At 43.2% G+C, this 16,616-nt stretch overlaps 2 protein-coding genes across 3 annotated transcripts in view; one reads left to right on the top strand and one right to left on the bottom strand.

Moving 5' to 3' along the window:
• Positions 1 to 464, top strand: part of LOC139424213 (uncharacterized) — a 50,952-nt gene extending 50,488 nt beyond the window's left edge. Inside the window, exon 19 of the mRNA XM_071175891.1 lies at positions 1 to 464. This exon is cut by the window's left edge and continues 381 nt beyond it. The gene's annotated coding sequence lies outside the window, so the exon portion shown is untranslated.
• Positions 465 to 10,521: 10,057 nt separating this feature from the next.
• LOC139424334 (pre-B-cell leukemia transcription factor 1-like) overlaps positions 10,522 to 16,616 on the bottom strand; it is a 37,259-nt gene continuing 31,164 nt past the window's right edge. Inside the window, exons 6-9 of one of the 2 annotated variants that reach the window (XM_071176066.1) lie at positions 14,818 to 14,974; positions 14,391 to 14,494; positions 13,127 to 13,213; positions 10,522 to 10,707 (exon numbers count right to left, since the gene is read on the bottom strand). In XM_071176066.1, the coding sequence (XP_071032167.1) occupies positions 10,615 to 10,707; positions 13,127 to 13,213; positions 14,391 to 14,494; positions 14,818 to 14,974 (441 nt within the window). In that variant the 3' untranslated portion in view covers positions 10,522 to 10,614. The remainder of the gene's footprint in view (positions 10,708 to 13,126; positions 13,214 to 14,390; positions 14,495 to 14,817; positions 14,975 to 16,616) is intronic. The other variant, XM_071176067.1, reaches the window with a different exon arrangement.

Below are 16,616 nucleotides of genomic sequence, written 5' to 3'. Positions count from 1 at the left end.
AGAGACAGACAGTCTGAGACAGGTAGCCATGGATACAACCTCACAACCTCAGAAGATATCAAAACATTTATCAGAGACAGAGAGCGGCACTTTGAGGAGGAGCCATCCTGACCAGAGGTGGTTGGTGTGTAACGTGATTGGACACCATTCTCACCAGCACTCCCATCAGCCTGTAGTTTACTATACAAGCCCCAGGTCTCAGGCAAGATGACATCACTGTCAGGCTACTGTCTACCAGACAACCTACCTGTGTTACTCTGGTACACTGGCTATAAACAACAAGATTTTTGAATTTCTATCTGGAACATGGTGAATGTTGAATCATCTTGGACAGGTCTCGGACAACAACATGTGAGACTTAACATCTACCAGACAACTGACTCGTACTGGACAGCTGTACTGGCTGAACACAATATATATCTCTGTTTAGAAATAGTGTATACAGTGGGGCAAAAAAGTATTTAGTCAGCCACCAATTGTGCAAGTTCTCCCACTTAAAAAGATGAGAGATGAGAGAGGCCTGTAATTTTCATCATAGGTACACTTCAACTATGACAGACAAAATGAGAAAAAACAAATCCAGAAAATCACATTGTAGGATTTTTAATGAATTTATTTGCAAATTATGGTGGAAAATAAGTATTTGGTCAATAACAAAAGTTTATCTCAATACTTTGTTATATACCATTTGTTGGCAATGACAGAGGTCAAACGTTTTCTGTAAGTCTTCACAAGGTTTTCACACACTGTTGCTGGTATTTTGGCCCATTCCTCCATACAGATCTCCTCTAGAGCAGTGATGTTTTGGGGCTGTTGCCGGGCAACACAGACTTTCAACTCCCTCCAAAGATTTTCTATGGGGTTGAGATCTGGAGACTGGCTAGGCCACTCCAGGACCTTGAAATGCTTCTTACGAAGCCACTCCTTCGTTGCCCGGGCGGTGTGTTTGGGATCATTGTCATGCTGAAAGACCCAGCCCCATTTCATCTTCAATGCCCTTGCTGATGGAAGGAGGTTTTCACTCAAAATCTCACGATACATGGCCCCATTCATTCTTTCCTTTACACTGGTCAGTCGTCCTGGTCCCTTTGCAGAAAAACAGCCCCAAAACATGATGTTTCCACCCCCATGCTTCACAGGAGGTATGTTGTTCTTTGGATGCAACTCTTTGTCCTCCAAACACGACGAGTTGAGTTTTTACCAAAAAGTTATATTTTGGTTTCATCTGACCATATGACATTCTCCCAATCTTCTTCTGGATCATCCAAATGCTCTCTAGCAAACTTCAGACGGGACTGGACATGTACTGGCTTAAGCAGGGGGACACGTCTGGCACTGCAGGATTTGAGTCCCTGGCGGCGTAGTGTGTTACTGATGGTAGGCTTTGTTACTTTGGTCCCAGCTCTCTGCAGGTCATTCACTAGGTCCCCCCGTGTGGTTCTGAGATTTTTGCTCACCGTTCTTGTGATCATTTTGACCCCACGGGGTGAGATCTTGTGTGGAGCCCCAGATCGAGGGAGATTATCAGTGGTCTTGTATGTCTTCCATTTCCTAATAATTGCTCCCACAGTTGATTTCTTCAAACCAAGCTGCTTACCTATTGCAGATTCAGTCTTTCCAGCCTGGTGCAGGTCTACAATTTTGTTTCTGGTGTCCTTTGACAGCTCTTTGGTCTTGGCCATAGTGGAGTTTGGAGTGTGACTGTTTGAGGTTGTGGACAGGTGTCTTTTATACTGATAACAAGTTCAAACAGGTGCCATTAATACAGGTAACGAGTGGAGGACAGAGGAGCCTCTTAAAGAAGAAGTTACAGGTCTGTGAGAGCCAGAAATCTTTCTACTGCCAAGTTTACACCGTCACTATTGCACTGAAATGTTTTGATCGGGAAGTTGTCTAAATGGGTTATCATTTTTTGTTAGCGAGTGAAGGAAAAGCAGCCAGCAAATGCTCAGTATATGTGGGAACTCCTTCAAGACGGTTGGAAAAGCATTCCTCATGAAGCTGGTTGAGGGAATGCCAAGAGTGTGCAAAGCTGTCATCAAGGCAAAGGGTTGCTACTTTGAAGAATCTCAAATATAAAATGTATTTTATGTTTAACACTTTTTTGGTTACTACATGATTCCATATTTTTTATTTCATCGTTTTGATGTCTTCACTATTATTCTACAATGTAGAAAATAGTACAAATAAAGAAACCCTGGAATGAGTAGGTGTGTCCAAACCTTTGACGGGTACTGTATATGACATGAGCTTCAGAGATGGTGACTGTTACATTTAGGAACTGTCATCATAATTGTATTGCTGTAGTAGTAGTAGTGTTGTTGATTTAATTGAATTATGATACAATTTATTATTTCACCATAGTAGATCACCATCTTTTAATCCACAGCCTCACCAACAGAAGTGAAGTCTGCAGGTAACTGGTCTCATCAAAACCTTATACTTTGGGGCGGCAGGTAACCTAGTGGTTAGAGGGTTGGACTAGTAACCGAAAGGTTACAAGATCGAATCCCCGAGCTGACAAGGTAAAAATCTGTCGTTCAAGGCAGTTAACCCACTGTTCCTTGGCCGTCATCGAAAATAAGAACTTGTTCTTATTAACTGACTTGCCTAGTTAAATAAAGGTTCAATTTAAAATAAAATAAAAATACTTGTCTTAGTCTCATCACCTCAAAATCATAAGCAATAATAATATGAGGAATTAAATTGTGAAGTACTCATATTCTCCTCATGGTTCTGTGTTGTAAAATAAATTGTGTGTGCTCCATGTGTCACGGCCGTCGAAAGAAGTGGACCAAGGTGCAGCGTGGTGAGCGTACATTTTCCTTTTCATTAGATAATGTAACCAACAAACGAAAACCAACCGTGAAGCTTACAGAGAAAAGTGCCACTAACAAAGACAACTACCCACAAACACAGGTGGGAAAAATGGCTGCCTAAGTTTGGTTCCCAATCAGGGACAACGATAGATAGCTGTCCCTGATTGAGAACCATACCCGGCCAAAACAAAGAAACACAAAAACATAGAAAATGGAACATAGAATGCCCACCCCACATCACACCCTGACCTAACCAAATAGAGAAATAAAACGTCTCTCTAAGGTCAGGGCGTGACACCATGTTGATTCTACCTGCAGTTTAACCTAGCTCATAAACTGCACCACAAACTGTAACTACTATATTCTTTATGGTCTGGCACTTAATCAAGTGACTTCTTTTGTTGAAGGTCCTGCACAGTCAAAATCATGTTTTTCATGAAATGTGACAATATTTGGATTAAATCAGATCAGAAGTATGAAAAATTAATGTTGCTTCTGCATTGATAAAGTTGTATCATAAAGTCCCCTCTCCTTTCTCCACCACTTGGATTCAGGAGCTGTGGGTATATTAATGGCTTTTTGTGACCTCACAAAATCCTCAAATTTGAATACACCAATGGTAACATCTCATTTTCTTACCTAATTTAAATAACTACCGCCTTGTAACCAACATCGCAGAATGGTGTGGTTTACATAGCAGAATGGTGTGGTTTACATAGCAGAATAATGTGGTTTACATAGCAGAACGGTGTGGTTTACGTAGCAGAACGGTGTGGTTTACGTAGCAGAACGGTGTGGTTTACATAGCAGAATGGTGTGGTTTAAATAGAAGAATGGTGTGGTTTACATAGCAGAACGGTGTGGTTTAAATAGAAGAATGGTGTGGTTTACATAGCAGAACGGTGTGGTTTAAATAGAAGAATGGTGTGGTTTACATAGCAGAACGGTGTGGTTTAAATAGAAGAATGGTGTGGTTTACATAGCAGAACGGTGTGGTTTACATGGCAGAACGGTGTGGTTTACATAGCAGAATGGTGTGGTTTACGTAGCAGAATGGTGTGGTTTAAATAGAAGAATGGTGTGGTTTACATAGCAGAATGGTGTGGTTTACGTAGCAGAATGGTGTGGTTTAAATAGAAGAATGGTGTGGTTTACATAGCAGAACGGTGTGGTTTACGTAGCAGAATGGTGTGGTTTAAATAGAAGAATGGTGTGGTTTACGTAGCAGAATGGTGTGGTTTAAATAGAAGAATGGTGTGGTTTACATAGCAGAATGGTGTGGTTTACATGGCAGAATGGTGTGGTTTACATAGCAGAATGGTGTGGTTTACATGGCAGAATGGTGTGGTTTACATAGCAGAACGGTGTGGTTTACATAGCAGAATGGTGTGGTTTACATGGCAGAATGGTGTGGTTTACATAGCAGAACGGTGTGGTTTACATAGCAGAACGGTGTGGTTTACGTAGCAGAATGGTGTGGTTTACATAGCAGAACGGTGTGGTTTACGTAGCAGAATGGTGTGGTTTAAATAGAAGAATGGTGTGGTTTACATAGCAGAACTGTGTGGTTTACGTAGCAGAATGGTGTGGTTTACATAGCAGAACGGTGTGGTTTACATAGCAGAATGGTGTGGTTTACATAGCAGAATGGTGTGGTTTACATGGCAGAATTGTGTGGTTTACGTAGCAGAATGGTGTGGTTTACATGGCAGAATGGTGTGGTTTACATAGCAGAACGGTGTGGTTTACATAGCAGAATGGTGTGGTTTACATAGCAGAACGGTGTGGTTTACATGGCAGAATGGTGTGGTTTACATGGCAGAACGGTGTGGTTTACATAGCAGAATGGTGTGGTTTACATGGCAGAACGGTGTGGTTTACATAGCAGAACGGTGTGGTTTACATAGCAGAATGGTGTGGTTTACATGGCAGAACGGTGTGGTTTACATAGCAGAATGGTGTGGTTTACATGGCAGAACGGTGTGGTTTACATAGCAGAATGGTGTGGTTTACATAGCAGAACGGTGTGGTTTACATGGCAGAATGGTGTGGTTTACATGGCAGAACGGTGTGGTTTACATAGCAGAATGGTGTGGTTTACATGGCAGAACGGTGTGGTTTACATAGCAGAACGGTGTGGTTTACATAGCAAGGTGTTTGATGAATAGGGGAAACCTGTATATATATTTTCTAAGGCAAATATACTTATAGGTTTCCGCCTTCATCTGGGTCTGATGTTAGCTAGTTACTGGCTAGCTAGGTTTTTCACCAGCATGAAACAAACGTGGGGGAAGGGTAGCCCAAAACTCAGACTAATTGTCAGGTCATTACATCAAGAGACATGCCAAACATGAGATTCATACAAACTTCTTGACATCATCGATGGTCATGATATATGAACGTTGTCTGACAGTCAATACACACTGAGTGGACAAAACACCGGCTCTTTCCATGACAGACTGACCAGGTGAAAGCTACGATCGCTTATCAATGTCACTTGTTAAATCAATTTAAAACAGTGTAGATGAAGTGGAGGAGACGGGTTAAATAATATTTTTTTTAGGCTTGAGACATTTGAGACATGGATTGTGTATGTGTGCCATTCAGAGGGTGTTTCCTATGTGTATCAACAGTGGTCCACCAACCAAAGAACATCCAGCCAACTTGACACAACTGTGGGAAGCATTGGAGTCAACATGGGCCAGCATCCCTGCGGAACGCTTTCCACACCTTGTAGAGTCCATACCCCCAACGAATTGACATTGTTCTAGGGGGGTGCTACTCAATATTAGGAAGGTGTTCTTAAATGTTTTCTACACTCAGTGTGTTTATATGTAAGGTACCCAGACCTCACCCTGTAAAGTTTCAACAAAAATTGTCCAAGATGATCTAGCTAGCTAAATTCCATTTGGGTTAGCTAGCTAAATTCCATTTGGGCTAGCTAGCTAAATTATATAGCCACCATTATTTCTTTATTGATGCTGTTACAATAACCAAACCATTTGTGAAACCATGCTATGAGTTGCTTTGTCTATCAGCAAACTTGCTTGATATAATCTCATCGCAACACTGCCTCCATGTTGCTTGACATTGGCGGTTCCCAAGGTGAGCTCCCCAGCCTCTCCTATAAGCCTGCGGTAAACACAGTCTTTATCAGCTAATGTCACTTTTTGTCAATTTGTGGACATTTATGTAATAATAAAAAACACATAAAGCATAAAGGCTTCAAAATTCATAAAGTTCATGTTGACTGACTGATATTATCTCATAGAACAAAACGTATAAGATCTCCAAAACCTGCGTTAACCTCGGGCTTATTTGGGGGTTTTATCCCAAAAACTCTATTCATTCCCCGTAGGGATGGCTGAAAGAACTAGCGGTAACCCATTTCCCGGTTTTTGGACTACAAGCTGGCGAGCTCTATTGCGGATAAAATGCTGTGCCTGGTGACGTAGTGCACATATAAATAACTTGGCGTAGTGCGCATAAAAATAAATTCCCATGTACTGAATGGAAAATCTAAGTTAAATGGGTTTCCATAACATTTTCAGCTCTACTGATGATTTTGTCACAACAACTGTTGCGTTAAATAGCAAATGTGCCCACTCTGGTCTTGGCAAGTGCGCTCTCGTCAACAGCTCACAGATAAAGTGGGGTTAGGATACCTAAATTATGAGATAATTTGTATTAGTCAAACGGCAGCCAATCATAGATCAACATGTCCCCAGAATAAGACCCTCGATATTTATTGGAAATGAGCATTAAGCTCATCACCATGCACATTCACTACCCTGTGAACTTTATCATACTTTATTTCACCTGAAGCCTAATAAACTGCGTGCTTTCCCGAGTCATAATGGAAGGACCACACAACATATCGCGTGACTACAAGTTTACCTTGATAAAATGGTTATTATATCAATATTTGCGCATAAATGCGTTTTCCACCACTAATTCTCACAAAAAGAGCCCGCCATGTCGAAAGAACGTATTGTCTGTCGGCATTTATCAGTGTACGAGCATTTCCTGTTTCCATCAGCCCGGTCGTGACTATCTTTCATGCGCCAGGTAATTAATCCGCATCAAATGGTTGGATGGAGACCTGGTTACTCAAAATGCTATTTTACAGACTCAGAATGACTGTTCGGGACCTTTAGCAAGTGTAAACAAGTTATATTTTTATCCACAGTTACACCAGAAGATGGCGCTACAGCGGGTAAATATAATTTCCTGACTTCACCGGGAGATTTAGTTAAGAGTTCCTTAATTTAATGCCTGATTATTGCAGCGAACACAATCGTGTATTTTATTTTTTGAATCCTAAACACGAGAAATAAAACATCAGTTACTAGATATAGTGTACATAGCCAAGTGCTCTGATATAGCAATATAAATACATTCATGTAGATATATTCACCTGACTAAGGTGCAGTCTCCCACTACAGAGACAACCATACTCACCACCTCGACATAGCCATGGCACAAACTGCTAACAGGAAGTCAGTGTGTTGGCACAATCTACAAAACCATAAACATTTTGAATGTCTTCAATTACAAGTATTTAATGTAGACTCATCACACACAACAGGGAACTTGTTGTTTCCATACATCAACATAAAAGGTGACATCACCGTGAAAATATCGTCTTATCAAACAACGTGACTGTGGTACACTGGCAGCTGACTACAAGATCAGGGACTGTTTTAATGTTGTGACCCAAACATCTTTATATCTGTATGTAACCGATGTGAAATGGCTAGCAAGTTAGTGGTGGTGCGCGCTAATAGCGTTTCAATCGGTGACTTCACTTGCTCTGAGACCTTGAAGTAGTGGTTCCCCTAACGATGCTTCGAGGGTGAGTGTTGTTTATGTGTACAGAGGGTCCCTGGTTCAAGCCCGGGTCGAGCAAGGGGGACGGACTAAAGTTATACTGTTACATTGTCTCATCTGGGGTGCCAGCCGAGGCATTTATGGAGCGATGGGTAACGATGCTTCGTGGGTGACAGTTGTTGATGTGTGTAGAGGGTCCCTGGTTCGAGCCCAGGTTGAGACGGAAGCAATACTGTTACATTGGTGACATCACCGTGAGAATGTCATCTTATCGTCTTAAAAAACAACGTGACTGTGTTACTATGGTACTCTGGCAGCTGACTACAAGATCAGGGACTGTTTTAATGTTGTGACCCAAACATTTGTATATGCATATTGTGCAGAAGCTTATATAATGGTATTTCTAAGCTTTTTAAAAATATAAATGTCATAATTTTTTTTTACATAAAAAATGTTGATGGATGGTCGATGATACCAATGAATTTATGTTTGCAGATTACAAGATCAACAACTGATATTTGAATGATCTTCTACTGTGACATGATACTTCTACTGTGACATACAGCATAGGCTAGCGTTTTTATTGTTAATACATTAGTAGTTATTAATGAATCTACATTTTCTTATTATGTACACTAGATGACCAAAAGTATGTGGACACCTGCTTATCCAACATCTCATCACAAAATCATGGGCATTAATAATGAGTTGGTCCCCCTTCGCTGCTATAACAGCCTTCGCTCTTCTGGGAAGGCTTTCCACTAGATGTTGGAACATTGCTGCGGGGACTTACTTACATTCAGCCACAAGAGCATTAGTGAGGTCGGGTACTGATGTTGTGCGATTAGGCCTGGCTCACAGTCAGCATTCCAATTTATCCCAAAGGTGTTTGATGGGGTTGAGGTCAGGGCTCTGTGCAGGCCAATCATGTTCTTCCACAATGATCTCAACAAACCAGTTTTGCATGGGACTCGCTTTGTGCACAGGGGCAGTGTTATGATTAAACAGGAATCATCTAGAACGTAATTTTAGCGTTAAGATCTCCCTTCACTGGAACTAAGGGGCCTAGCACCGAACCATGAAAAACATCCTCAGACCATTTTTCCTCCTCCACCAAACCTTACAGTTGGCGCTATGCATTGTGGCAGGTAGCGTTCTCCAAACCCAGATTTGTCCGTCAGACTGCCAGATGGTGAAGCGTGATTCATCACAGTTCTTATGCGGACGTTGCTTCCAGAGGCAGTTTGGAACTAGGTAGAGTGTTGCAACCGAGGACAAACAATTTATACGCGCTACGCACTTCAGCACTCGGCGGTCCCATTCTGTGAGCTTGTGTGGCCTACCACTTCACAGCTGAGCCGTTGTTGCTCCTAGACGTTTCCACTTCACAATAACAGCACTTACAGTTGACCAGGGCAGATCTAGCAGGGAATACGTTTGATGAACTGATTTATTGGAAAGGTGGCATCCTATGACGATGTCCATGTTGAAAGTCACTGAGCTCTTCAGTAAGGCCATTCTACTGCCAATGTTTGTCTATGGAGATTGCATGGCTGTGTGCTCGATTTTATACACCTGTCAGCAACGGGTGTGGTTGAAATAGCCGAATCCACTCATTTTAAGGGTTGTCCACATACTTTTGTATATATAGTGTATGCAATGTATATTGATCGTCCAACCCTCCATAATAAAATGAGACAGCAGACAGAGCTTAATAATTGACATACAATGTATTTATTCATTTTTGGTTATTTTCTGCCATTTAGAACTTTCCGTTGTGTACATTTTGTCTCTGTAGCAACTGTTTTTTTAAAAAGTCTAAAAAGGAAAAATACAATCGCTGCTAAACACCTAAAAGGGACGACATGCATGGAAGACGAGAAACAGTCGATTTTTTTTTCTTTATTTTCTTGTTATGCATTTTTTCATTCTTCTTCTTCTTCTTTTTGAGTAACATGATGCGTCCACGTCAGGCTCCAACACACGCGGCTGGTGCGGCTTTGTGAAACAGTATTAGAAAAAAAAAAAACTACATGTGACTCTAAATTATCTTCTTTTTTTAAACGAGAGAAAAATAAGTGGTTATAAAAATAAAGAAAAAGACTTGATGTCAGACGATGGAGGAAGAGAGAGGAGGAGAGAGGTGTAGAGAGAGAGGAGAGAGAGAGAGAGTAGGAGAGAGAGGAGAGAGAGAGGAGGAGAGAGAGAGGAGAGAGAGAGGAGGAGAGAGAGGAGGAGAGAGAGAGGAGAGAGAGAGGAGGAGAGAGAGAGAGGAGAGAGAGAGGAGGAGAGAGAGAGGAGAGAGAGAGGAGGAGAGAGAGAGGAGAGAGAGAGGAGGAGAGAGGAGGAGAGAGGAGGAGAGAGAGAGAGAGGAGAGAGAGAGAGGAGGAGAGAGAGGAGGAGAGAGAGAGAGGAGGAGAGAGAGGAGGAGAGAGGAGAGAGAGAGAGAGGAGAGAGAGAGAGAGGAGAGAGAGGAGGAGAGAGGGAGGAGAGAGAGGAGAGGAGGAGAGAGAGAGGAGGAGAGAGGAGGAGAGAGAGGAGGAGAGAGAGAGGAGGAGAGAGAGGGGGATGGGGGAGGGAGGGAGAGGAGGAGAGAGAGAGGGATGGGGGGAGGGAGAGGAGGGGGAGAGAGAGAGGAGGGAAGAGCTAGGGGGTTATGTTGCATCGGGAGTGGAGGGGGGGAGGATGGGGGAAGAGAGAGGAGGGAAGAGCTAGGGTGTTATGTTGCATCGGGACTGGAGGGGGAGAGGGATGGGGGAGAGGAGGGGGGAGGATGGTGTGGAGGGAGAGGAGGGGGATGCTCAGGTACAGGTAAAGCAGGGGGAAGTTGTTTCAGTTTAAGGTACGACTGATATGTGGGGGGGGGGGGGGGGGGGGGGGGGGGGGGAGGGGTGGCTGTGTGAGGGTGGAGGAAGTGGAATTTGAAGGGTAGAGGGGTGGGGGGCGTTTGGGGTGAGTGTGTGTCTCAGTTTGAGGTGTCCGAGTGCACGCTGCCCGGTGCCCCGTGAGGGGGGGTGAGGGAGGGGGGGTCGGTGCTGTCCTGCCATCCACTATCAACCTGGAGAGAGAGAGAGAGAGAAAGGGAAGCGAGGAGGGAGAGAGAAAGAGAAGCGAGGAGGGAGAGAGAAAGAGAAGGAGAGAGAGATGAAAAGAGGGAGGGAAAAATATTTGATAAAAGACATCAATTGAAGGTATTCACATGAGTTGGTCACCCACCTACAATATCTGTTTTAAAAAACTGGCATAGACAGTGGTGGTAAACAGAGTGTTACCATAGATACTGACATGAAGACAGTGGAGAGGAAACAGTGTTTCCATAGATACTGACATGAAGACAGAGTGTTACATAGATACTGACATGAAGACAGTGCTTGTAAACATAGTGTTACCATAGATACTGACATGAAGACAGTGGTGGTAAACAGAGTGTTACCATAGATACTGACATGAAGACAGTGGAGAGGAAACAGTGTTTCCATAGATACTGACATGAAGACAGTGCTTGTAAACAGAGTGTTACCATAGATACTGACATGAAGACAGTGGTGGTAAACATAGTGTTACCATAGATACTGACATGAAGACAGTGGTGGTAAACAGAGTGTTACCATAGATACTGACATGAAGACAGTGCTTGTAAACAGAGTGTTACCATAGATACTGACATGAAGACAGTGGTGGTAAACATAGTGTTACCATAGATACTGACATGAAGACAGTGCTTGTAAACATGGTGTTACCATAGATACTGACATGAAGACAGTGCTTGTAAACATAGTGTTACCATAGATACTGACATGAAGACAGTGCTTGTAAACATAGTGTTACCATAGATACTGACATGAAGACAGTGGTGGTAAACAGTGTTACCATAGATACTGACATGAAGACAGTGGTGGTAAACATAGTGTTACCATAGATACTGACATGAAGACAGTGCTTGTAAACATAGTGTTACCATAGATACTGACATGAAGACAGTGGTGGTAAACAGAGTGTTACCATAGATACTGACATGAAGACAGAGCTTGTAAACAGAGTGTTACCATAGATACTGACATGAAGACAGTGGTGGTAAACATAGTGTTACCATAGATACTGACATGAAGACAGTGGTGGTAAACATAGTGTTTCCATAGATACTGACATGAAGACAGTGCTTGTAAACATAGTGTTACCATAGATACTGACATGAAGACAGTGCTTGTAAACAGAGTGTTACCATAGATACTGACATGAAGACAGTGGTGGTAAACATAGTGTTACCATAGATACTGACATGAAGACAGTGGTGGTAAACATAGTGTTACCATAGATACTGACATGAAGACAGTGGGGGTAAACAGAGTGTTACCATAGATACTCACATGGAGACAGTGGGGAGGAAACAGAGTGTTACCATAGATACTGACATGAAGACAGTGGTGGTAAACAGTGTTACCATAGATACTGACATGAAGACAGTGGTGGTAAACAGAGTGTTACCATAGATACTGACATGAAGACAGTGGAGAGGAAACAGTGTTTCCATAGATACTGACATGAAGACAGTGCTTGTAAACATAGTGTTACCATAGATACTGACATGAAGACAGTGCTTGTAAACATAGTGTTACCATAGATACTGACATGAAGACAGTGGTGGTAAACAGAGTGTTACCATAGATACTGACATGAAGACAGTGCTTGTAAACAGAGTGTTACCATAGATACTGACATGAAGACAGTGGTGGTAAACAGAGTGTTACCATAGATACTGACATGAAGACAGTGCTTGTAAACATAGTGTTACCATAGATACTGACATGAAGACAGTGGGGGTAAACAGAGTGTTACCATAGATACTCACATGGAGACAGTGGGGAGGAAACAGAGTATTACCATAGATACTGACATGGAAACAGAGTGTTACCATAGATACTGACATGAAGACAGTGGTGGTAAACAGAGTGTTACCATAGATACTGACATGGAAACAGAGTGTTACCATAGATACTGACATGGAAACAGAGTGTTACCATAGATACTCACATGGAGACAGTGCTTGTAAACATAGTGTTACCATAGATACTGACATGAAGACAGTGGTGGTAAACAGAGTGTTACCATAGATACTGACATGAAGGCAGTGCTTGTAAACATAGTGTTACCATAGATACTGACATGAAGACAGTGGAGAGGAAACAGAGTGTTACCATAGATACTGACATGGAAACAGAGTTTTACAATAGATACTGACATGAAGACAGTGTTACCATAGATACTGACATGAAGACAGAGTGTTACCATAGATACTGACATGAAGACAGTGGGGAGGAAACAGAGTGTTACCATAGATACTGACATGAAGACAGTGCTTGTAAACATAGTGTTACCATAGATACTGACATGAAGACAGTGGTGGTAAACAGAGTGTTACCATAGATACTGACATGGAGACAGTGGGGAGGAAACAGAGTGTTACCATAGATACTCACATGGAGACAGTGGGGAGGAAACAGAGTTCCTCCAGGCAGCTCCTCATAACATCCCGTCAGGAGTGTAGCACGGTGCTGGGTATCCACCTGGAGGAACAGACCAGCAGGGGGCGCTTTACACACTAGTACAGACTAATACTACATTTATACACACACTGGTACACACTAATACTACTACATTTATAAACACTAATACTACATTTATACACACTAACACTACATTTATACACACACTGGTACACACCAATACTACATTTATACACACTAACACTACATTTATACACACATTGGTACACACTAATACTACATTTATACACACACTGGTACACACTAATACTACATTTATACACACACTGGTACACACTAATACTAAATTTATACACACTAACACTACATTTATACACACACTGGTACACACTAATACTACATTTATACACACATTGGTACACACTAATACTACATTTATACACACACTGGTACACACTAATACTACATTGATACACACATTGGTACACACTAATACTACATTTATACACACACTGGTACACACTAATACTAAATTTATACACACACTGGTACACACTAATACTACATTTATACACACACTGGTACACACTAATACTACATTTATACACACACTGGTACACACTAATACTACATTTATACACACACTGGTACACACTAATACTACATTTATACACACTAACACTACATTTATACACACTAATACTACATTTATACACAAACTGGTACACATACTAATACATTTATACACACACTAACACACAGACTGTTGCACATTAACACTGCAAACTCAAACACTAATACACTAACACACACAGATACACACACAGATACACACACACACACATACACACACACACACACACACACATACACACACACACACACACACACACTACTAAAAGGTACAACTGAACAGGGGTCAGAGGGGCTCTATAGGGGCTGGGGGGTTGGTAGCTGATACTACTAAAAGGTACAACTGAACAGGGGTCAGAGGGGCTCTATAGGGGCTGGGGGGGTTGGTAGCTGATACTACTAAAAGGTACAACTGAACAGGGGTCAGAGGGGCTCTATAGGGGCTGGGGGGTTGGTAGCTGATACTAAGGGGTACCAATGATACCACCAGGAACACAGGTGGCAGCTCGGGGGGATTGAGGGGGGGCAGGAGAGAGGAACAAGCAGCTATAACAGGGGAACCATTTTGGGGAGGGGGATCAGGGGGGTCTTACTGCAGGCCTACCTGAGGCTGCAGAGGAGGGTTGAGAAATAACCCCTCCCCATTGGTCGGGTGTAAACCGGGGTGGGCGTGGCCTGTGTTGGGCCGACTGTACGACCCTGGCGAGCCTGCGGAATGTCATAACCAGCCAATCAGGAGAGAGGCTTTTGTGGCAGGGAGCGGTTGATTGGTGGGGCGGGTAATAAGAGGCGGGTTTAAACTTTGTTAGAAGGGAGACTATGGAAGAGGTAATTGTGTGAAAAAGATGTGGCTGGTCTTGGTGGTGCCGCTGTGTGTGTTTGTATGCGGGCGAGCGCGTGAAATGCACCCCCACGTGGTCTACGACTGTGTGTGTTTGATGTCCAAATGTGTGTGATGTCCGAGCGTGAGTGATCCTGGCGCGGACGCACACGTATGTGTGTGTGTGTGTGTGTGATGTCCGAGTGTGTACCTGAGTTGGGCGTGGCGGGGGAGTTGGCCTGGCTGGCCTGTGAGGAGACGCTGGCTGCATCTACAGCTGTTTTCACAGCATACAGGTTCGCTTCCTCCTGGAACTTCCCTATGTTCTTCTTGTACCTGATCCTCTTGTTCCCAAACCAGTTAGACACCTGAAAGAGAGAAGTAGGGGCGGGGAGTAGAGGGGGGAGAGAGAGAGAGAGAGAGAGAAGTAGAGGGGGGGGGGGGCAGGGAGAGAGACGTAGGGGGGGCAGTGAGAGAAGTAGGGGGGGGGGGGGGGGGGGGCAAGGAGAGAAGTAGGGGGGGAGAGAGGGGGGGGGACGTAGGGGGGGCAGGGAGAGAGAAGCGTAGGGGGGCAGGAAGAGAAGTAGGGGGTGAGAGGGAGAAGTAGGGGGGGAGAGAGAGAGAGAGAGAGAGGGAAGTAGGGGGCAGGGGAGGGAGAGAGGGGGGGCAGGGGAGGGAGAGAGGGGGGGGGGCAGGGGGGGGGAGAGAGGGGGGGGGGCAGGGAGAGAGAGACGTAGGGGGGCAGGAAGAGAAGTAGGGGGGGAGGGAGAAGTAGGAGAGAGAGAGAGAGAGAGAGAGAGAGAGGGAAGTAGGGGGCAGGGGAGGGAGAGAGGGGGGGGGAGAAGGAGGGATGGGAACAGTAGTGACAATATGAACAGCAGTATTAATACCTCCTATAACCCCCTACCCTGACCTCAGACATTGACCCCTGTCACCCCTGTGTGACCCCAGTTTGACCCTTATGTAGCAGACATGAGCCGGGCTCACATTCTCGTGATGAGGTAGCAATGCCTGCAACTTCAAAATCATTGTCACCAAGGGGGAATTTCCTCTTGGGCTAACAGTCAAGTCGTTGGTTTCTCCCATGGGAGACCAGGGTTCAGATCCTACCTCCCGTAACCCTCTACCCTAATATTAACAGTAGTATTAATACCTCCCATAACCCTCTACCATAATATTAATACCTCCTATAACCCTCTACCATAATATTAATACCTCCTATAACCCTCTACCATAGTATTAATACCTCCCATAACCCTCTACCATAGTATTAATACCTCCCACAACCCTCTACCCTAATATTAACAGTAGTATTAATACCTCCTATAACCCTCTACCATAATATTAATACCTCCTATAACCCTCTACCATAATATTAATACCTCCCATAACCCTCTACCATAATATTAATACCTCCCACAACCCTCTACCCTAATATTAACAGTAGTATTAATACCTCCTATAACCCTCTACCATAATATTAATAACTCCCATAACCCTCTACCCTAATATTAATACCTCCCATAACCCTCTACCCTAATATTAACAGTAGTATTAATACCTCCTATAACCCTCTACCATAATATTAATACCTCCTATAACCCTCTACCATAATATTAATACCTCCCATAACCCTCTACCATAATATTAATACCTCCCACAACCCTCTACCATAATATTAATACCTCCCACAACCCTCTACCATAATATTAATACCTCCCACAACCCTCTACCATAATATTAATACCTCCCATAACCCTCTACCATAATATTAATACCTCCTATAACCCTCTACCATAATATTAATACCTCCCATAACCCTCTACCATAATATTAATACCTCCCACAACCCTCTACCATAATATTAATACCTCCCACAACCCTCTACCATAATATTAATACCTCCCACAACCCTCTACCATAATATTAATACCTCCCATAACCCTCTACCATAATATTAACACCTCCTATAACCCTCTACCATAATATTAATACCTCCCATAACCCTCT

The sequence above is a fragment of the Oncorhynchus clarkii genome, chromosome 13 (assembly GCF_045791955.1).
Source record: "Oncorhynchus clarkii lewisi isolate Uvic-CL-2024 chromosome 13, UVic_Ocla_1.0, whole genome shotgun sequence".
Lineage (NCBI taxonomy): Eukaryota > Metazoa > Chordata > Actinopteri > Salmoniformes > Salmonidae > Oncorhynchus > Oncorhynchus clarkii.
Note: the sequence above shows the minus strand (reverse complement) of the source record. Positions and strands in the feature narration are given on the sequence as shown.